The sequence below is a fragment of the Engystomops pustulosus genome, chromosome 8, assembly GCF_040894005.1.
Source record: "Engystomops pustulosus chromosome 8, aEngPut4.maternal, whole genome shotgun sequence".
Taxonomy (NCBI): domain Eukaryota; kingdom Metazoa; phylum Chordata; class Amphibia; order Anura; family Leptodactylidae; genus Engystomops; species Engystomops pustulosus.
In genome coordinates, this window is record NC_092418.1 from 9,092,455 (window position 1) to 9,112,411 (window position 19,957).

Consider the following 19,957-nt stretch of genomic DNA (forward strand, 5'->3'; position numbering starts at 1 on the left):
GTGAGTGGAAGCTGCAGACAGGACAGAGAAGTGTCTCAGCGTAGCAGGATAGAAGAGAAGTGAGTGGGGGAGAGACAGTACAGAGAAGTGTCCCGTGTAGCAGAAGAGAAGTGAGTGGAAGCTGCAGACAGGACAGAGAAGTGTCTCAGCATAGCAGGATAGAAGAGAAGTGAGTGAGGGAGAGACAGTACAGAGAAGTGTCCCGTGTAGCAGGACAGAAGAGAAGTGAGTGGGAGCTGCAGACAGGACAGAGAAGTGTCTCAGTGTAGCAGGATAAAAGAGAAGTGAGTGAGGGAGAGACAGTACAGAGAAGTGTCCCGTGTAGAAGGATAGAAGAGAAGTGAGTGGAAGCTGCAGACAGTACAGGGAAGTGCCCCGTGTAGCAGGATAGAAGAGAAGTGTGTGGGAGTTGCAGACAGGACAGAGAAGTGTCCCCGTGTAGCACGATAGAAGAGAAGTGAGTGGGGGAGAGACAATACAGAGAAGTGTCCCATGTAGCAGGATAGAAGAGAAGTGAGTGAGAGCTGCAGACAGGACAGAGAAGTGTCTCGGTGTAGCACGATAGAAGAGAAGTGAGTAGGGGAGAGACAGGACAGAGAAGTATCCCCGTGCAGCAGGATGGAAGAGAAGTGAGTGGGAGCTGCAGACAGTACAAAGAAGTGTCCAATGTAGCAGGATAGAAGAGAAGTGAGTATGAGTTGCAGACAGGAAAAATAAGTGTCCCCGTTTAGCAGGATAGAAGAGAAATGAGTGGGAGCTGCAGACAGGACAGAGAAGTGTCCCAGTGTAGCAGTATAGAAGAGAAGTGAGTGGGAGTTGCAGACAGGACAGAGAAGTGTCTCAGTGTAGCAGGATAAAAGAGAAGTGAGTGGGAGTTGCAGACAGGACAAAGAAGTGTCCCCGTGTAGCAGGATAGAAGAGAAGTGAATGGAAGCTACAAACAGGACAGAGAAGTGTCCCATGTAGCAGGATAGAAAAGACGTGAGTGGGAGCTGCAGACAGGACAGAGAAGTGTCCCAGTGTAGCAGGATAGAAGAGAAATGTGTGGGAGTTGCAGACAGGACAGAGAAGTGTCCCCGTGTAGCAGGATAGAAGAGAAATGTGTGGGAGTTGCAGACAGGACAGAGAAGTGTCCCTTGTAGCAGGATAGAAGAGAAGTGAGTGGGAGCTGCAGACAGGACAGAGAAGTGTCCCCCTGTAGCAGGATAGAAGAGAAGTGAGTGGGAGCTGCAGACAGGACAGAGAAGTGTCCCCCTGTAGCAGGATAGAGGAGAAGTGAGTAGGAGCTGCAGGCAGTACAGAGAAGTTCCCCGTGTAGCAGGATAGAAGAGAAGTGAGTGGGAGCTGCAGACCTGACAGAGAAGTGTCCCCCTGTAGCAGGATAGAAGAGAAGGGAGTGGGAGCTGCAGACCTGACAGAGAAGTGTCCCAGTGTAGCAGGATAGAAGAGAAGTGAGTGGGAGCTGCTGACAGGACAGAGAAGTGTCTCAGTGTAGCAGGATAGAAGAGAAGTGAGTGAGGGAGAGACAGTACAGAGAAGTGTCCCGTGTAGCAGGATAGAAGAGAAGTGAGTGGGAGCTGCTGACAGGACAGAGAAGTGTCCCCCTGTAGCAGGATAGAAGAGAAGTGAGTAGGAGCTGCAGGCAGTACAGAGAAGTTCCCTGTGTAGCAGGATAGAAGAGAAATGAGTGGGAGCTGCAGACAGGACAGAGAAGTGTCCCCCTGTAGCAGGATAGAAGAGAAGTGAGTGGGAGCTGCAGACAGGACAGAGAAGTGTCCCCCTGTAGCAGGATAGAAGAGAAGTGAGTGGGAGCTGCAGACCTGACAGAGAAGTGTCCCCGTGTAGCAGGAAAGAAGAATAGCTGGATGAGCACACTGGTGTCTGAGGGGGATACTGGCCAGAATTACAGGGGTGCAGCAGGAGATCAGGACCGGAGGATCCCCTCCAGGAGAAGCCACTGCTGAGGAGATCACTGGGTGCAGGGTATCACACATCTGGGTGATACCCTGGGGGTCATTCTCATGCTGGGGTGCGGGAGAGGAGCAGAGAAGAGCTTATAGGAGGATCACATGTAATTGCCCCGATCTAACATTGCGCCTAAAGTAAAGTGATTAATAAGAGGCCGGAGCTCATCACAGATGGATGTAACTTGTGATAATTCTGGCGCAGCAAGGAGACCTGAGCGCAGAACAGCGATACATGTGGCCAAATGTGTATGACTGTGACGGCTTCCGCTCTGCTACATGTGAGTGTGAGTGCTGTGATATCGGGGTGGACGTCTGGTGTCAGTATTAGATAAGGTGCGGGGAGATATATGACAGGAGGGAGGGGAGCGCTCGCTTCTTCTCCGCTTGGACATGGACAGAGCAGGGTCAGAGGGGACACGACCCGGTCGGTGGTCACTGGCCATGAGCTGCGCGGTCCCGGTACTTCTGATATGTGGCGGTAAGTGACAGAACATGAGGTGCACATATATGTAGACGGTGACCGGAGATATCAGCTCCTCCTCATCTCGTCCCTTAGGTTTTATAGAGATGTGTAAACTTTTACAATCATTTTGTTCCTGGGAATGTAGAATACATAGCATTGTATCCCATCCTGCTCGTTCTGTGTACGCAGCTCCACTGCGGAGCTCCGGTCCTTCATCACACCTCATCTGACCCTGCAGAACAGTCGCCCTTGGCAACAGATTATCAGTAACTTTTCTAGAACGTTCAGTGTGTTACTGAGGTGCACAAACCCCGCCCTAAAGTGGGTGTTCCCAGGGGGGGGGGCGAGAATACTCAACCAATGAAAATTTGTTATGTATCCATGTGTGTCTGTTGTCTGTTACCATGGATACACATAGGGCTGCGTGCACAATACGTTATGACAATTATATGTAAAGTTGATAATTTTTTCATGGTAGATACAGCTCGAGGTCCACATCCTCATCGTGAACATATTCTGAATTCTCTTCATCTTTTCCAGCCCTCTCCTTCTCCGGCCGTGTTGACGCCTCTGTCATCTCCTCGCGCCTCCCCAAGTACATTCTCCTGAACACCACGTTACGGCTGGGCAACCCTCCGGTGAGGATGGACCACCTGGCCGTGCGTTGGGATCACAATGGGAGCCCCCTGGTGGAATATCAAGATGGCAGACTGACCTTTCACAGACCTGGGGCCATGATGTCTGTGGAGCAGCTCCAGCAGGGAAACATCTCTCTGGTTTTGACCAATCTGACCCTGAATACCAGCGGAAGATATAAATGCGTGGTCCAGTATGAGGGAGCGGGGCAAAGTGCCGTCTATTCCGTCGTGGTGGAACGTAAGGAAGTTTTTTTGGCAGGTTCTTCTGTAGTAGTTACTATTGTGCTTGCTCTCGGGTCGCCATAGAGACGGCAATATGGACTTCCTGTCACGTGACATCATAGAAGTCAGTTACATTACTACTATCTCTACTTCATTCATGGGTCGGCCATCTTGCCTGTTTTGCAATTCACAACATTCATGGATTTGCTTTACAGTAGTCAAATGGACCAGAGATACAAAACTTATTGTCATTATCTATGGTCATGCTCCGTGACCTACACAGAGGTCATTGTGGTGGGAGGGGGTGTAGATATACAAAAGCCCCCACCACAAAAAAAGTATAAAAAAATACTCTTTTACAATAGTGTCCTCAAACATAATGAGGAAACTGTACCAGGAGATGTAGAAGGAGATATCCATCCCCCTCACTGGGCCGTTATATCCATACGTTCTAGGTTGGTCTACGTTTCAATTCAAACCAATAATTTTTATCTCTTTGTTTTTTTTCTACAGCCAAAAGGATCCGCCTCTATGACCTGACACTTTCCCCACAGACGTCGGGTAAGACCTGGATGTAGATGTTATGGATTTTTTTTTTTTCCAAAAACATCATTTTGTGTAGGGCTTGTAAAGTGAATATTGAATATAAAAGGTCTCTAAACTTCTTGGGGGTCCTCTGGTAGTTACGGATTTGCCCCCAAGACCAAGTTCTGACACTTCTCCAAAACCAAAATCTATATGATTTTGTAATACAGTTCTTAAAATTCCAAAATTTCTAAAAGTTTGATATTCAGTAGGTGAAGGTCTTCATATGATGTGACAACGCGTGTTGTGTCCTCCCTAGTGACTGCGGTGCTGAGATAAGGAGGTTCTTACCTCACGTGGCAGCTCGATGTGATGATTTTCCTTCATGGTTGAGCGGTGCACCATGCCCATGTCCAAATCTATGCTGGGACCCATGTTCTCCTGCAGCTCGGACCCCTAACAAGGTCATGGGAGTCATTGGTGATTTTTTTATGAGACCTCATAGAACATGAGATCAACGTTCAAACCCTTCCATCTTCTGCCCACCTGTCCCACCACTTATATAAACCAGTTGGTCAGAAACATCTGGGTTCCTCCTCTGATCGATGCTTATGTTTTTGTATAGATGATTTGACGCCAGGAAGACGACTTCTCAGGCTTCATGTGGCTCCAGTAATTACAAGAATCGATGACTCAATCATCCCGGAGTCTGCGCCACAACACAGAAGACTGAAACACAGCCTGGTCTTGGGGGTGGTGGTCCTCGGTGGGATCCTCTTCACATTTCTCTTCTTTTGCCTTAAAGTTTGAAATCTTGTGAGAATATTTCATCGCGATGATCCTGGTCAATGTCACTCGGTGGTCACGTCACCTCCATGATGTCTGCAGTCTACTGGGTGGATGTCTTCCCTCTCCACCACATTCAACTCCATTCTCCAAAATATGAAGAAGTTGAAGGGATCTGAAAAACGTGGACTCTTTTATTTTCCCCTCAAAACATTGACACATCCAACACCTTGTACTGCAGACAGGATCGGACGTTGCCACCATCTTGTGGAGTTGTGTTTGTTGCTTTGCACTTTATATATATATATATATTTTTATACTTTAATATGTTTGCATTTTTGATGTTTTTATAAATCTTCTAACCCCTTTAAGGCTTCTCACATCAATGTCTGATCACAGTATTAAATGGTAGTGGCAGTATTTATGTGACCGGTGCTGGGCAGGTTCTGAGTTGCCCCCACAGGATGAATCCAAATATCTCCAGAGAATTTGAACTAGTCCAAAACATGTATTCCATATAGGATTCCCACCCAACTGAAACACAAGTTAAAGGGGTTGGGGCAGATGACCTTCAATGAGGCACAATGAGGCACCTGACTTGGTTGTTACAGTCAAACATAAGGCAGTGGGTTTGGTGGTTGTGAACCAGAGAAGAAGCTATAATACACAGTCGTCTCTTGCTGAGCTTCATCCGTTGGCTCCTTGGACCTAGTTGTGACACTAGACGCGCTTCTAGCTCTTCTAGTTGCAGGTTGGCTGGTCTCTGACCTGTCACTGGACTCCAAGGTATTGTCCTATGTCACCTTCTCATCATTGATGGCCTGCACAATCGCTATAAGAGATGTTGTATGATGAAATAGAGAATGATAGTAGCCTCTAACCGGGCCGGTATACTTCCTTGATGTAGGGTCACCCTGGGCCAATCACTGGACTCCCAGGTATAGTCCTATGTCACCTTCTCATCATTGATCTCTATGTGAGATGTTGTATGATGAAATAGAGAAGGATAGTAGCCCAAATACGGGATAAAATTCTCCCCTAAAGCCCCCCCCCCCTATGGTTGGGGCCCCTTCCCGGAGGCCAAGCTGAGGTCCTCCAGAGGTCAATGTAGTGAATGAGACTGTAGAAATACCTCCTTATCACAACGCGCCAACAATACGTGACCATCTCAGCCCTGCTACATTTGTCAGGGGAAAGTTGCAGTCGTAACGTGGAAGTTTGTGGTGTCAGCATAAGATAAGGTGAGAGGAGATATATGACAAGAGGCAGGGGAACATGCGGCTCTTCTCAGCCTGGACATCTACATGGACGGAGCGGGAGCAGAATGGGCACAACAAGGCCGGTGGTCCCGGACAATGAGCTGCGCGGTCCCTGTGCTTCTGATATTGGCCGGTAAGTGACAGAACATCCACACACGACACGTTACACACATGGATATAGTATGTAGTGTGCACGTGGTATACATATAGGACGTAGTCTCTCATGTGATGTTCACATTCAGACTTGCAGGTTTCATCTGGAGTCGCCCTATTTTTATGCTCTCTCATGGCCCAGAGAAGGAGTCGTCCATTGTGTATACGGACCCTGCTCACCCTTTTCACCTCTCTGGGTCTTCATTGAGCTTTAAAAACAATACATGGTCCAGCCTGGAGTGTTGGGGGGGTCTTTTATGGGTTTCTATGGGAGCAGGTGTAGTGTGTAGTGGTGCATAGTACTTGATGCAGGATAGTGCCAAGACCCAACACATGGATGCTTGGAGCCATATTCATATCAAAGCCATGAGAAGACCCCAGACCCTTGTATTAAGATCAGAGCCCAGAGAATGGCTCCCAAGTAGAGATTAACGGACCCTTAGTCTTAGTTCGGGTTCAGCCGCACGACCCAGACATTCCCATGGTCCCTTCCAACTACCCACGGCCGTGATTGGACAGGGTGCCCTCCGGCTGTACGGCTACCTATCTAACAATACGTCCGGGTCGCGCAGCCAAACCCGGACAAAACCTACAGGTCCCCTCATCTCTACTCCCAAGACATGAGATCCCTCTATTAATAACAATGTCTACAAAAGATCTCATTATACCACTGACTTCAAATACAACACCAGACCCCGTACAGATATGGACTGGCCCACCTGACAACCGGAGCATCCTCCAGGGCCCCAGGCTCTTACATATAATAGGCCACATTGATCCGTTTTCCTAGGGCAGATGGCTCATTGACTCCCAGAACCAATATATCTGCTATGCCCGGTCAACACAGCCAGGGTCGGCTCCAGGTTTCAGTAGGCCCCTGGGTGACAAAGCCTCAGTGGGCCCCTTTGCAGTGAACTCATGTGGCAGTATTCAAAATACAGAAACTAGAACTGTCTTCTGTCCTACAATATTCCCTAGTTTATCATCCCAAACAGACCCCCATGAATTAATTAGATACAGCCCCCCTCACCACCATAGATTCTTTTCGTAGGCCCCCCAGCAGCTCTGGGCCCCGGCACTTGCCCGAGCTGGCGCCGGCCCTGAACACAGTCCTTGTATTATTATTATAAGACCCCGGATTCTCTATTTTATTTTTACACCCAAGCCACATACATTTAATAGATACTCTCTAAATGTCATCAAGAAGCGGGTCAGATGGAAGAGAATGTCACATGACTGTTAAATCTGACTAAACAGCTTGTTTGTAGTCTGTAACCATGGAGACACATACACAGGAGCTGTAGACAATGGGGCAGATTTATCAAGCAGTCTGAAAGTCAGAATGTTTCCAGTTGCCCAATGGCAACCAATCACAGCTCAGCTTTCATTTCACCAGTGCTCATGAATATTTTAAAGGGGAGCTGTGATTGGTTGCCATGGGCAATTGGAAATATTCTGACTTTCAGACTGCTTGATAAATCTGCCCCAGTATATTCTAAACTAAGACTACTATCAAAGTTCTCATGTTTTGTCTTAGCTGTAAATGTATCCATGTCCTACATCCAATTATTCCATATGTTTTCCAGTCCTCCCCTTCCCCACCTCTGGAGATAACTCTGGGATCGTCTCCCGCCTCCCACAGCAAATCCTCATGAACACCTCGATCCTGGTGGTCAACCCTCCGGTGAGAACGGACCTACTGTCAGTGCACTGGGAACACAACGGGCGCCTCCTGGTGGAATATAAAGACGGGAACCTAACATCTTACAACCCTCGGGCCCTCATGTCTCAGGAGAACATTGTGCAGGGAAACATTTCTCTGGTCTTGATGAATCTGACCCTGAGCGATGCTGGGAATTACACGTGTGTGGTCCAGTATGGTGGAGCGCTGCAGAACGCCATCTATTCCCTGATCATAGAACGTAAGGACGTCCTCCACATCTGCGTTGTCCTGTAATGAGGTCCATGTTGGTCGTCATCTAGATATCCGAGTATCAAATGTTTCTAAGAAACTTGTGCTAATATTGTGATTGCTCTGGGGTTGCCATAGCGATGCCTATATGGACTTCCTGTCATGTGACATAAGAGTCTTCCTGGAGATCTCTAATCATGATAACTTCACAATTCTAGTGAAAATGCATCTCCTGGATGTCCTATAAAGAGCATGGGGTCCTCTCCATAAGACAGACATATAAGAGGGGCTTGTCATGTGATAACCTTGAGGACTCTTCATCTCTAAGGAGTCAGGTAGACGGGACCTCTGGGCAGTGCAGCTCGACATGAGACTATGTAGAGATCTCTTCCTGTGGGTAGTTCTTAATTGAGAATGGGACTTGGTTGACTTGGTATTGAGACGACTCTTTGGCTTGGACCTGCCATCTTGTGGGACTTAGGTCTCAGCATTCCACCATGAGAACCTTCATATTTTAATTTTGTGGTCCTTCATATACCCCCTACCTACTAGCAACGTGGCCCTATTGTAGCAACACGTAAGATGTGTAGCTCCACAGGAGACACAAAGATGTCCACCATTCATGACTAGACCATTGTTCCATTACAGGCCCCCTAACCAAGTAGAAGATGTCCACCATCCAAGACTAGACCATTGTTCCTTTACATGCCCCCTACCTAAGTAGAAGATGTCCACCATCCATGACTAGACCATTGTTCCTTTACAATCCCCCTACCTAAGTAGAAGATGTCCACCATCCATGACTAGACCATTGTTCCTTTAGAATCCCCCATACCTAAGAAGAAGATGTCCACCATCCATGACTAGACCATTGTTCCTTTACAATCCCCCATACCTAAGAAGAAGATGTCCGCCATCCATGACAAGACCATTGTTCCTTTACAATCCCCCTACCTAAGTAGAAGATGTCCGCCATCCATGACAAGACCATTGTTACTTTACAATCCCCCATACCTAAGAAGAAGATGTCCACCATCCATGACTAGACCATTGTTCCTTTACAATCCCCCTACCTAAGTAGAAGATGTCCGCCATCCATGACAAGACCATTGTTCCTTTACAATCCCCCATACCTAAGTAGAAGATGTCCGCCATCCATGACAAGACCATTGTTCCTTTACAATCCCCCTACCTAAGTAGAAGATGTCCACCATCCATGACTAGACCATTGTTCCTTTACAATCCCCCATACCTAAGTAGAAGATGTCCACCATCCATGACTAGACTATTGTTCCTTTACAATCCCCCTACCTAAGTAGAAGATGTCCACCATCCATGACTAGACCATTGTTCCTTTACAATCCCCCATACCTAAGTAGAAGATGTCCACCATCCATGACTAGACTATTGTTCCTTTACAATCCCCCTACCTAAGTAGAAGATGTCCACCATCCATGACTAGACCATTGTTCCTTTACAATCCCCCTACCTAAGTAGAAGATGTCCACCATCCATGACTAGACCATTGTTCCTTTACAATCCCCCTACCTAAGTAGAAGATGTCCACCATCCATGACAAGAGCGTTGTCTCTTTAGACTGGAGTGTGAAATGTTTATGTCTCCGTTCAGACCAGTGATCTCGTCTTGGTGTATGTTTTCCAGGCAGCAGAATCCGACTCATGAACATAACTCCTCTCCCACAGAAGGCCGGTAAGACACAGATGGGGGGGGATAAGGGGCTATGTCTGTGTAGATATTGAAGAAGATATTTGTAGGTTACAAAGAAGAATCCACCAAAGTTAACAACAACCCCCTTCCCTGGGGAACCGCTTAGCCCCAGATCCATGTTGAATTCAAAAAATCTTGAATTTCTTCAAGTTTTTGATCTGAGCATTTGATGACATTATTCTGTAGGTTGGTCTTTTCTAGACAGTTTCTAGTGAAAAAAAAAATTATTCATGAAACCAAAAAATTCCAAAAAGACTCCTGTACATGTGACGTAGCGTTAGCATCTCGGCGCCCCCTCCCTGGTGACTGCAGTGCCAAGATAAGCAGGTTCTTGCCTCACATAAGAGCTGGGTTCCCATAGACTTCTTCAGCCTCGGTGGAGGATCAGTTGGGCGTCATGGCCGTGTCAAGGTCTCTTTTCTTTTTCAGACTGATAGTCTTTCTCTACGGTAAGTCACTGACTCTTGGCGGATGTAGCAGAGTTGGGTTTGTCATTACTCCCGTATGACTCTACTATACAATATCCTTCTTCTCTAGGTGTCACCTTGGTCAGGTCAACAAAAAGAAGACCTTCCCCCTATGACGATGGGAATAAGCTCCTTGTGGCCGAGCTGGGGGATAACATCACTCTCCCCTGCACCTTCAACCCGAATGAAGCCATTGAACTGTCATTGCTGGCTGTCCATTGGTCGAAGGACGGGGTGACCAAGTATTTCTCGAACAGGACATGTTGTGACGTCCCAGGTTATGATATTTCAGAAGAAGATCTCCAGAATGGCAAAGCCCCCCTACAGCTGGTGAATGTGCAGGAGGAGGATGCGGGGGTCTACACGTGCGCCATATCCTACAAGGGGAACCACTGGAGCTGGAACACCACCTTCCATATCCAAGGTAGGGGGAGGGGAATCCTACTAATTACACCTATCCCCCCAACCAGGGGTCCCCATGTGCTCTGTATGGGGTGCGCCTGTGTGACTATGGTACCATGATTATTATGGGGTGGTCAGAATTCTGGACTTGACCTCCTCCATTACTCCCATAGATGTGAATGGAGCGGTGGTTTGTATTGTTACTGGGGGAAGGGTTCCAAAAGGGTCTAAATTTGAGGGGTCACAGTTACCAAGGGGTAGCGTAGGGGTCAGTATTTAAGGACAAGATCTATTAAGGGGTGCCACAGGATATAATAGGAGGGGTAATAGTCACCAATGAGGTGCCACAGGGGTCAATATGGGAGGGGTAGTAGTCACCAATGAGGTGCCACAGGGGTCAATATAGGAGGGGTAATAGTCACCAATGAGGCGCCACAGGGGTCAATATAGGAGGGGTAATAGTCACCAATGAGGTGCCACAGGGGTCAATATAGGAGGGGTAATAGTCACCAAAGAGCTGCCACAGGGGTAGTATAGGAGGGGTAATAGTCATCAATGAGCTGCCACAGGGGTCAATATAGGAGGGGTAATTGTCACCAATGAGCTGCCACAGGGGTCAATATAGGAGGGGTAATAGTCATCAATGAGCTGCCACAGGGGTCAATATAGGAGGGGTAATGGTCACCAATGAGGTGCCACAGGGGTCAATATAGGAGGGGTAATGGTCACCAATGAGGTGCCACAGGGGTAGTATAGGAGGGGTAATAGTCATCAATGAGCTGCCACAGGGGTCAATATAGGAGGGGTAATTGTCATCAATGAGCTGCCACAGGGGTCAATATAGGAGGGGTAATAGTCATCAATGAGCTGCCACAGGGGTCAATATAGGAGGGGTAATAGTCACCAATGACCTGCCACAGGGGTCAATATAGGAGGGGTAATTGTCACCAATGAGGTGCCACAGGAGTCAGTATAGGAGGGGTAATAGTCACCAATGACCTGCCACAGGAGTCAGTATAGGAGGGGTAATAGTCACCAATGAGGTGCCACAGGGGTAGTATAGGAGGGGTAATAATCATCAATGACCTGCCACAGGGGTCAATATAGGAGGGGTAATAGTCACCAATGAGCTGCCACAGGGGTAGTATAGGAGGGGTAATAGTCACCAATGAGCTGCCACAGGGGTCAATATAGGAGGGGTAATGGTCACCAATGAGGTGCCACAGGGGTCAATATAGGAGGGGTAATGGTCACCAATGAGCTGCCACAGGGGTCCATATAGGAGGGGTAATAGTCACCAATGAGGTGCCACAGGGGTAGTATAGGAGGGGTAATGGTCACCAATGAGGTGCCACAGGGGTCAATATAGGAGGGGTAATGGTCACCAATGAGGTGCCACAGGGGTCAATATAGGAGGGGTAATAGTCATCAATGAGGTGCCACAGGGGTCAATATAGGAGGGGTAATGGTCACCAATGAGCTGCCACAGGGGTCCATATAGGAGGGGTAATAGTCACCAATGAGGTGCCACAGGGGTAGTATAGGAGGGGTAATGGTCACCAATGAGGTGCCACAGGGGTCAATATAGGAGGGGTAATGGTCACCAATGAGGTGCCACAGGGGTCAATATAGGAGGGGTAATAGTCATCAATGAGGTGCCACAGGGGTCAATATAGGAGGGGTAATAGTCATCAATGAGCTGCCACAGGGGTCAATATAGGAGGGGTAATGGTCACCAATGAGCTGCCACAGGGGTAGTATAGGAGGGGTAATAGTCATCAATGAGCTGCCACAGGGGTCAATATAGGAGGGGTAATAGTCACCAATGAGCTGCCACAGGGGTAGTATAGGAGGGGTAATAGTCACCAATGAGGTGCCACAGGAGTCAGTATAGGAGGGGTAATAGTCACCAATGTGGTGCCACAGGGGTCAATATAGGAGGGGTAATAGTCACCAATGAGGTGCCACAGGAGTCAGTATAGGAGGGGTAATAGTCACCAATGTGGTGCCACAGGGGTCAATATAGGAGGGGTAATAGTCACCAATGAGCTGCCACAGGGGTCAATATAGGAGGGGTAATAGTCACCAATGAGGTGCCACAGGAGTCAGTATAGGAGGGGTAATAGTCACCAATGTGGTGCCACAGGGGTAGTATAGGAGGGGTAACAAGATACCAATGAGGTTATTAAGTGATGTAAATATGAGTTATATATCTAATAATGGAAGGTACAGACATCGCCCCTTCGGGGACCCGTGTTCCCACAGAGCTCTTGGCGGCCATGACAGTTACACTCCTCTTTTCTCTCTCTACAGATAATCTGCCACTTCCAGGTATCCAGACTTTGCCCCCAGTGACCCCCAGGAGGGCGGCATCAGTGGTCCCGGAGCCTGCGATACAATACAGGACCCTGAAGTACGGCCTGGTCTCCGGAGTGGTGGTCCTCGGTGGACTCCTGGTCGCATTCCTGTATTTTTGCTTCCAAGGATGAAATATTGTTGGAAATCTTCAGTCACCGGCAGCTTCTGTCTTCAAGACGTTCAACATCATTATACATCGTATTTCAAGGGGTTTATACTGGACTACAAAAACATGGCCGAAGTCTTTGAAAATCTATATCTGACTTGTCCAGCACCCGATAATACAATCTAGTTCCACTGGATTGTATGAGACTGAGGTGTCATACCTGACGTGACCTGTGGAAGGTGGTGGCGCTGTTACAGTAAGGAGGCAGCCATGTTGTCCTAATCCTGGACCCCTTAATCCCTGCAGGGGAATGAAAGGAGAAGACTACAGACTGTGGTAGATGAGAGCGGCCATGTTGCTGGGTTGTGCACGTTCCATGACCCCTGAACTATCACATGTCTCCTATATTCTTCCATGACCCCTGGATTATTTCATGCCTCCTATAATCTTCCATGACACCATTATTATTTTAATTCCATGAATATTCCATGTCCCCTAAATTATTCCATAACCCCAGATTATTCAGTGACCCCCAAATTATTCCATGACCCCAGATTATTCAGTGACCCCCTAATTATTCCATGACCCCAGATTATTCAGTGACCCCCAAATTATTCCATAACCCCAGATTATTCAGTGACCCCCAAATTATTCCATAACCCCAGATTATTCAGTGACCCCCAAATTATTCAATGACTCCCGATTATTCCATGACCCCCAAATTATTTCATGACCCCTAAATTATTTCATGACCCCTAAATTCTTCAATGGGCCCAGAATATTCATGATCCCCAGAAATTTCCATGTCCCTATATTCTTCCATGACCCCTGGATTATTCCGTGACCCCTGGATAATTCCATGGCCCCCTGATTCTTCCATGACCCCTGGATTATTCCATGACCCCTGGATAATTCCATGGCCCCCAGATTCTTCCATGACCCCTGGATTATTCCATGACCCCTGGATAATTCCATGGCCCCCAGATTCTTCCATGACCCCTGGATTATTCCATGACCCCTGGATTATTCCATGGCCCCTGAATTATTCCATGGCCCCTGGATTATTCCATGACCCCTGGATTATTCCATGGCCCCTGGATTATTCCATGGCCCCTGGATTATTCCATGGCCCCCAGATTCTTCCATGACCCCCCCGGATTATTCCATGACCCCTGGATTATTCCATGACCTCTGGATTTTTACATGACCCCCGGATTATTCCATGACTGCTGTATTTGCTGCTGTTTTTTTATGTGTGTATTTTACATAATCTATAAATGACATATATCTGAGATTAGAAGGAGTTTCATTCGCTTTCTCTTGGTCGGTGTCACCATCACAGATAAAGCTCAGTCATTGGATAATATATAAGATGTTTCTTTACATCATTTCTTATACTTGTAATTGTTGTGACAGGGGAGGGGTTGTTACAATGTGTCAGGTGAAACATCAGTAACACAAATCTCTGAACTGATCTATGACCTACGTCTCATGGAGGGGTCAGGGTGTTATTCATGCGACCAGGGCCCCCAAACCCAACACTGACCCCTCATCTAGTCATATTCACATAGTCCAGGTCTAACTCCGACACATCTGCAACACAGACAACCAAGAAAGGGTTAATTTATATCCTACAGTATCACAACTCTGATTAGATACACAGCTCAGCAGAATGTATCACACAGGATAGGATTAGATACACAGCTCAGCAGACAGTATCACACAGGATAGGATTAGATACACAGCTCAGCAGACAGTATCACACAGGATGGGATTAGATACACAGTTCAGCAGACAGTATCACACAGGATAGGATTAGATACACATCTCAGCAGACTGTATCACACAGGATGGGATTAGATACACAGCTCAGCAGACAGTATCACACAGGATAGGATTAGATACACAGCTCAGCAGACAGTATCACACAGGATAGGATTAGATACACAGCTCAGCAGACAGTATCACACAGGATGGGATTAGATACACAGCTCAGCAGACAGTATCACACAGGATAGGATTAGATACACAGCTCAGCAGAATGTATCACACAGGATAGGATTAGATACACAGCTCAGCAGGCAGTATCACACAGGATGGGATTAGATACACAGCTCAGCAGACAGTATCACACAGGAGAGGATAAGATACACAGCTCAGCAGACAGTATCACACATGATGGGATTAGATACACAGCTCAGCAGACAGAATCACACAGGATGAGATTAGATACACAGCTCAGCAGACTGTATCACACAGGATAGGATTAGATACACAGCAGAGCAGACAGTATCACACAGGATAGGATTAGATACACAGCTCAGCAGACAGTATCACACAGGATAGGATTAGATACACAGCTCAGCAGACTGTATCACACAGGATAGGATTAGATACACAGCTCAGCAGGCAGTATCACACAGGAGAGGATTTGATACACAGCTCAGCAGGCAGTATCACACAGGATAGGATTAGATACACAGCTCAGCAGTATCACACAGGATAGGATTAGATACACAGCTCAGCAGACAGTATCACACAGGAGAGGATTAGATACACAGCTCAGTAGGCAGTATCACACAGGATAGGATTAGATACACAGCAGAGCAGACAGTATCACACAGGATGGGATTAGATACACAGCTCAGCAGGCAGTATCACACAGGAGAGGATTAGATACACAGCTCAGCAGACTGTATCACACAGGATAGGATTAGATACACAGCAGAGCAGACAGTATAACACAGGATTGGATTAGATACACAGCTCAGCAGGCAGTATCACACAGGAGAGGATTAGATACACAGCTCAGCAGGCTGTATCACACAGGAGAAGATTAGATACACAGCTCAGCAGGCAGTATCACACAGGATGGGATTAGATACACAGCTCAGCAGACAGTATCACACAGGATAGGATTAGATACACAGCTCAGCAGACTGTATCACACAGGAGAAGATTAGATACACAGCTCAGCAGGCAGTATCACACAGGATAGGATTAGATACACAGCTCAGCAGACAGTATCACACAGGATGGGATTAGATACACAGCTCAGCAGACAGTATCACACAGGAGAGGATTAGATACACCAGGAGAGAGTATCACACAGGATAGGATACATGGCACAGCAGACAGTATCACACAGGATAGGATTAGATACACAGTTCAGCAGACAGTATCACACAGAATAGGATTAGATACACAGCTCAGCAGACAGTATCACACAGGAGAGGATTAGATACACAGCTCAGCAGTCAGTATCACACAGGATGGGATTAGATACACAGCTCAGCAGACAGTATCACACAGGATAGGAGTAGATACACAGCTCAGCAAACAGTATCACACAGGAGAGGATTAGATACACAGCTCAGCAGTCAGTATCACACAGGATGGGATTAGATACACAGCTCAGCATACAGTATCACACAGGACAGGAATAGATACACAGCTCAGCAGACAGTATCACACAGGATAGGATTAGATACACAGCTCAGCAGACAGTATCACACAGGATATTATTAGATACACAGCTCAGCAGCCAGTATCACACAGGAGAGGATTAGATACACAGCAGAGCAGACAGTATCACACAGGATAGGATTAGATACACAGCTCAGCAGACAGTATCACACAGGATAGGATTAGATACACAGCTCAGCAGTCAGTATCACACAGGATAGGATTAGATACACAGCTCAGCAGGCAGTATCACACAGGATGGGATTAGATACACAGCTCAGCAGACAGTATCACACAGGAGAGGATTAGATACACCAGGAGAGAGTATCACACAGGATAGGATACATGGCACAGCAGACAGTATCACACAGGATAGGATTAGATACACAGTTCAGCAGACAGTATCACACAGAATAGGATTAGATACACAGCTCAGCAGACAGTATCACACAGGAGAGGATTAGATACACAGCTCAGCAGTCAGTATCACACAGGATGGGATTAGATACACAGCTCAGCAGACAGTATCACACAGGATAGGATTAGATACACAGCTCAGCAAACAGTATCACACAGGAGAGGATTAGATACACAGCTCAGCAGTCAGTATCACACAGGATGGGATTAGATACACAGCTCAGCATACAGTATCACACAGGACAGGAATAGATACACAGCTCAGCAGACAGTATCACACAGGATAGGATTAGATACACAGCTCAGCAGACAGTATCACACAGGATATTATTAGATACACAGCTCAGCAGCCAGTATCACACAGGAGAGGATTAGATACACAGCAGAGCAGACAGTATCACACAGGATAGGATTAGATACACAGCTCAGCAGACAGTATCACACAGGATAGGATTAGATACACAGCTCAGCAGTCAGTATCACACAGGATAGGATTAGATACACAGCTCAGCAGGCAGTATCACACAGGATGGGATTAGATACACAGCTCAGCAGACAGTATCACACAGGAGAGGATTAGATACACCAGGAGAGAGTATCACACAGGATAGGATACATGGCACAGCAGACAGTATCACACAGGATAGGATTAGATACACAGTTCAGCAGACAGTATCACACAGAATAGGATTAGATACACAGCTCAGCAGACAGTATCACACAGGAGAGGATTAGATACACAGCTCAGCAGTCAGTATCACACAGGATGGGATTAGATACACAGCTCAGCAGACAGTATCACACAGGATGGGATTAGATACACAGCTCAGCAGACAGTATCACACAGGAGAGGATTAGATACACAGCTCAGCAGTCAGTATCACACAGGATGGGATTAGATACACAGCTCAGCATACAGTATCACACAGGACAGGAATAGATACACAGCTCAGCAGACAGTATCACACAGGATATTATTAGATACACAGCTCAGCAGTCAGTATCACACAGGATGGGATTAGATACACAGCTCAGCAGACAGTATCACACAGGATAGGATTAGATACACAGCTCAGCAGACTGTATCACACAGGAGAAGATTAGATACACAGCTCAGCAGGCAGTATCACACAGGATAGGATTAGATACACAGCTCAGCAGACAGTATCACACAGGATAGGATTAGATACACAGCTCAGCAGGCAGTATCACACAGGATATGATTAGATACATGGCACAGCAGGCAGTATCACACAGGATATTATTAGATACACAGCTCAGGAGACAGTATCACACAGGATAGGATTAGATACACAGCTCAGCAGACTGTATCACACAGGATAGGATTAGATACACAGCTCAGCAGACAGTATCACACATGATAGGATTAGATACACAGCTCAGCAGGCAGTATCACACAGGATAGGATTAGATACACAGCTCAGCAGACAGTATCACACAGGATATGATTAGATACACAGCTCAGCAGACAGTATCACACATGATAGGATTAGATACACAGCTCAGCAGGCAGTATCACACAGGATAGGATTAGATACACAGCTCAGCAGACAGTATCACACAGGATATGATTAGATACACAGCTCAGCAGACGGTATCACACAGGATAGGATTAGATACACAGCTCAGCAGACAGTATCACACAGGATAGGATTAGATACACAGCTCAGCAGACAGTATCACACAGGATAGGATTAGATACACAGCTCAGCAGACAGTATCACACATGATAGGATTAGATACACAGCTCAGCAGGCAGTATCACACAGGATAGGATTAGATACACAGCTCAGCAGACAGTATCACACAGGATATGATTAGATACACAGCTCAGCAGACGGTATCACACAGGATAGGATTAGATACACAGCTCAGCAGACAGTATCACAGGATAGGATTAGAGACACAGCTCAGCAGACAGTATCACACAGGATAGGATTAGATACACAGCTCAGCAGACAGTATCACACAGGATATTATTAGATACACAGCTCAGCAGACAGTATCACACAGGATAGGATTAGATACACAGCTCAGCAGACTGTATCACACAGGATGGGATTAGATACACAGCTCAGCAGACAGTATCACACAGGACAGGAATAGATACACAGCTCAGCAGACAGTATCACACAGGATATTATTAGATACACAGCTCAGCAGACAGTATCACACAGGATAGGATTAGATACACAGCTCAGCAGACAGTATCACACAGAATAGGATTAGATACACAGCTCAGCAAACAGTATCACACAGAATGGGATTAGATACACAGCTCAGCAGACTGTATCACACAGGATATGATTAGATACATGGCACAGCAGGCAGTATCACACAGGATATTATTAGATACACAGCTCAGCAGACAGTATCACACAGGAAAGGATTAGATACACAGCTCAGCAGACAGTATCACACAGGATATGATTAGATACACAGCTCAGCAGTCAGTATCACACAGGATGGGATTAGATACACAGCTCAGCAGACAGTATCACACAGGATTGGATTAGATACACAGCTCAGCAAACAGTATCACACAGAATGGGATTAGATACACAGCTCAGCAGACTGTATCACACAGGATATGATTAGATACATGGCACAGCAGGCAGTATCACACAGGATATTATTAGATACACAGCTCAGCAGACAGTATCACACAGGATATGATTAGATACACAGCTCAGCAGACGGTATCACACAGAATAGGGTTAGATACACGGCTCAGCAGACAGTATCACACAGGATGGGATTAGATACACAGCTCAGCAGGCAGTATCACACAGGATGGGATTAGATACACAGCTCAGCAGTCAGTATCACACAGGAGAGGATTAGATACACAGCTCAGCAGTCAGTATCACACAGGATAGGATTAGATACACAGCTCAGCAGACAGTATCACACAGGATAGGATTAGATATACAGCTCAGCAGACAGTATCACACAGGATAGGGTTAGATACACAGCTCAGCAGACAGTATCACACAGGAGAGGATTAGATACACAGCTCAGCAGACTGTATCACACAGGATAGGATTAGATACACAGCAGAGCAGACA

General features: G+C 46.7%; 3 protein-coding genes across 4 annotated transcripts in view; 2 read left to right on the plus strand and 1 right to left on the minus strand.

Moving 5' to 3' along the window:
* The first annotated feature begins 2,284 nt into the window (after window positions 1–2,284).
* On the plus strand, window positions 2,285–4,962 carry LOC140075991 (uncharacterized). 2 transcript variants are annotated; one of them, XM_072122484.1, is made up of 4 exons: window positions 2,285–2,445; window positions 2,971–3,306; window positions 3,804–3,851; window positions 4,135–4,433. In XM_072122484.1, the coding sequence occupies exons 1-4, from the start codon at window positions 2,358–2,360 to the stop codon at window positions 4,152–4,154; spliced, it is 492 nt and encodes a 163-aa protein (XP_071978585.1). In that variant the 5' UTR covers window positions 2,285–2,357; the 3' UTR covers window positions 4,155–4,433. The 2 variants fall into 2 exon arrangements, with proteins under 2 accessions (XP_071978585.1, XP_071978584.1); XM_072122483.1 differs by lacking the exon at window positions 4,135–4,433 and adding an exon at window positions 4,441–4,962 and having other exon boundaries at window positions 2,287–2,445.
* Window positions 4,963–5,851: 889 nt separating this feature from the next.
* LOC140074594 (uncharacterized) lies at window positions 5,852–14,278 on the plus strand. The gene is made up of 5 exons (XM_072119602.1): window positions 5,852–5,993; window positions 7,600–7,935; window positions 9,588–9,635; window positions 10,191–10,544; window positions 12,836–14,278. Exons 1-5 carry the CDS (start codon window positions 5,906–5,908, stop codon window positions 13,009–13,011), a joined length of 1,002 nt encoding a protein of 333 aa, XP_071975703.1. The 5' UTR covers window positions 5,852–5,905; the 3' UTR covers window positions 13,012–14,278.
* A 69-nt stretch (window positions 14,279–14,347) lies between these two features.
* The window catches only part of LOC140074593 (uncharacterized), a 59,045-nt gene continuing 53,435 nt past the window's right edge, over window positions 14,348–19,957 (minus strand). Inside the window, exon 25 of the mRNA XM_072119601.1 lies at window positions 14,348–14,579. Coding sequence (XP_071975702.1) covers window positions 14,536–14,579 — 44 coding nt within the window. The 3' untranslated portion in view covers window positions 14,348–14,535. The remainder of the gene's footprint in view (window positions 14,580–19,957) is intronic.

Coding starts and splice junctions, on each gene's coding strand:
- LOC140074594 (XM_072119602.1), top strand. CDS start 5,906: ATGGACGGAGCGGGAGCAGAATGGGCACAACAAGGCCGGTGGTCCCGG. Junction 5,994..7,599: donor TGTGCTTCTGATATTGGCCG/GTAAGTGACAGA, acceptor TATGTTTTCCAG/TCCTCCCCTTCCCCACCTCT. Junction 9,636..10,190: donor TCCTCTCCCACAGAAGGCCG/GTAAGACACAGA, acceptor CTTCTTCTCTAG/GTGTCACCTTGGTCAGGTCA.
- LOC140075991 (XM_072122483.1), top strand. CDS start 2,358: ATGGACAGAGCAGGGTCAGAGGGGACACGACCCGGTCGGTGGTCACTG. Junction 3,307..3,803: donor CTATTCCGTCGTGGTGGAAC/GTAAGGAAGTTT, acceptor TTTTTTCTACAG/CCAAAAGGATCCGCCTCTAT. Junction 3,852..4,440: donor ACTTTCCCCACAGACGTCGG/GTAAGACCTGGA, acceptor GTTTTTGTATAG/ATGATTTGACGCCAGGAAGA.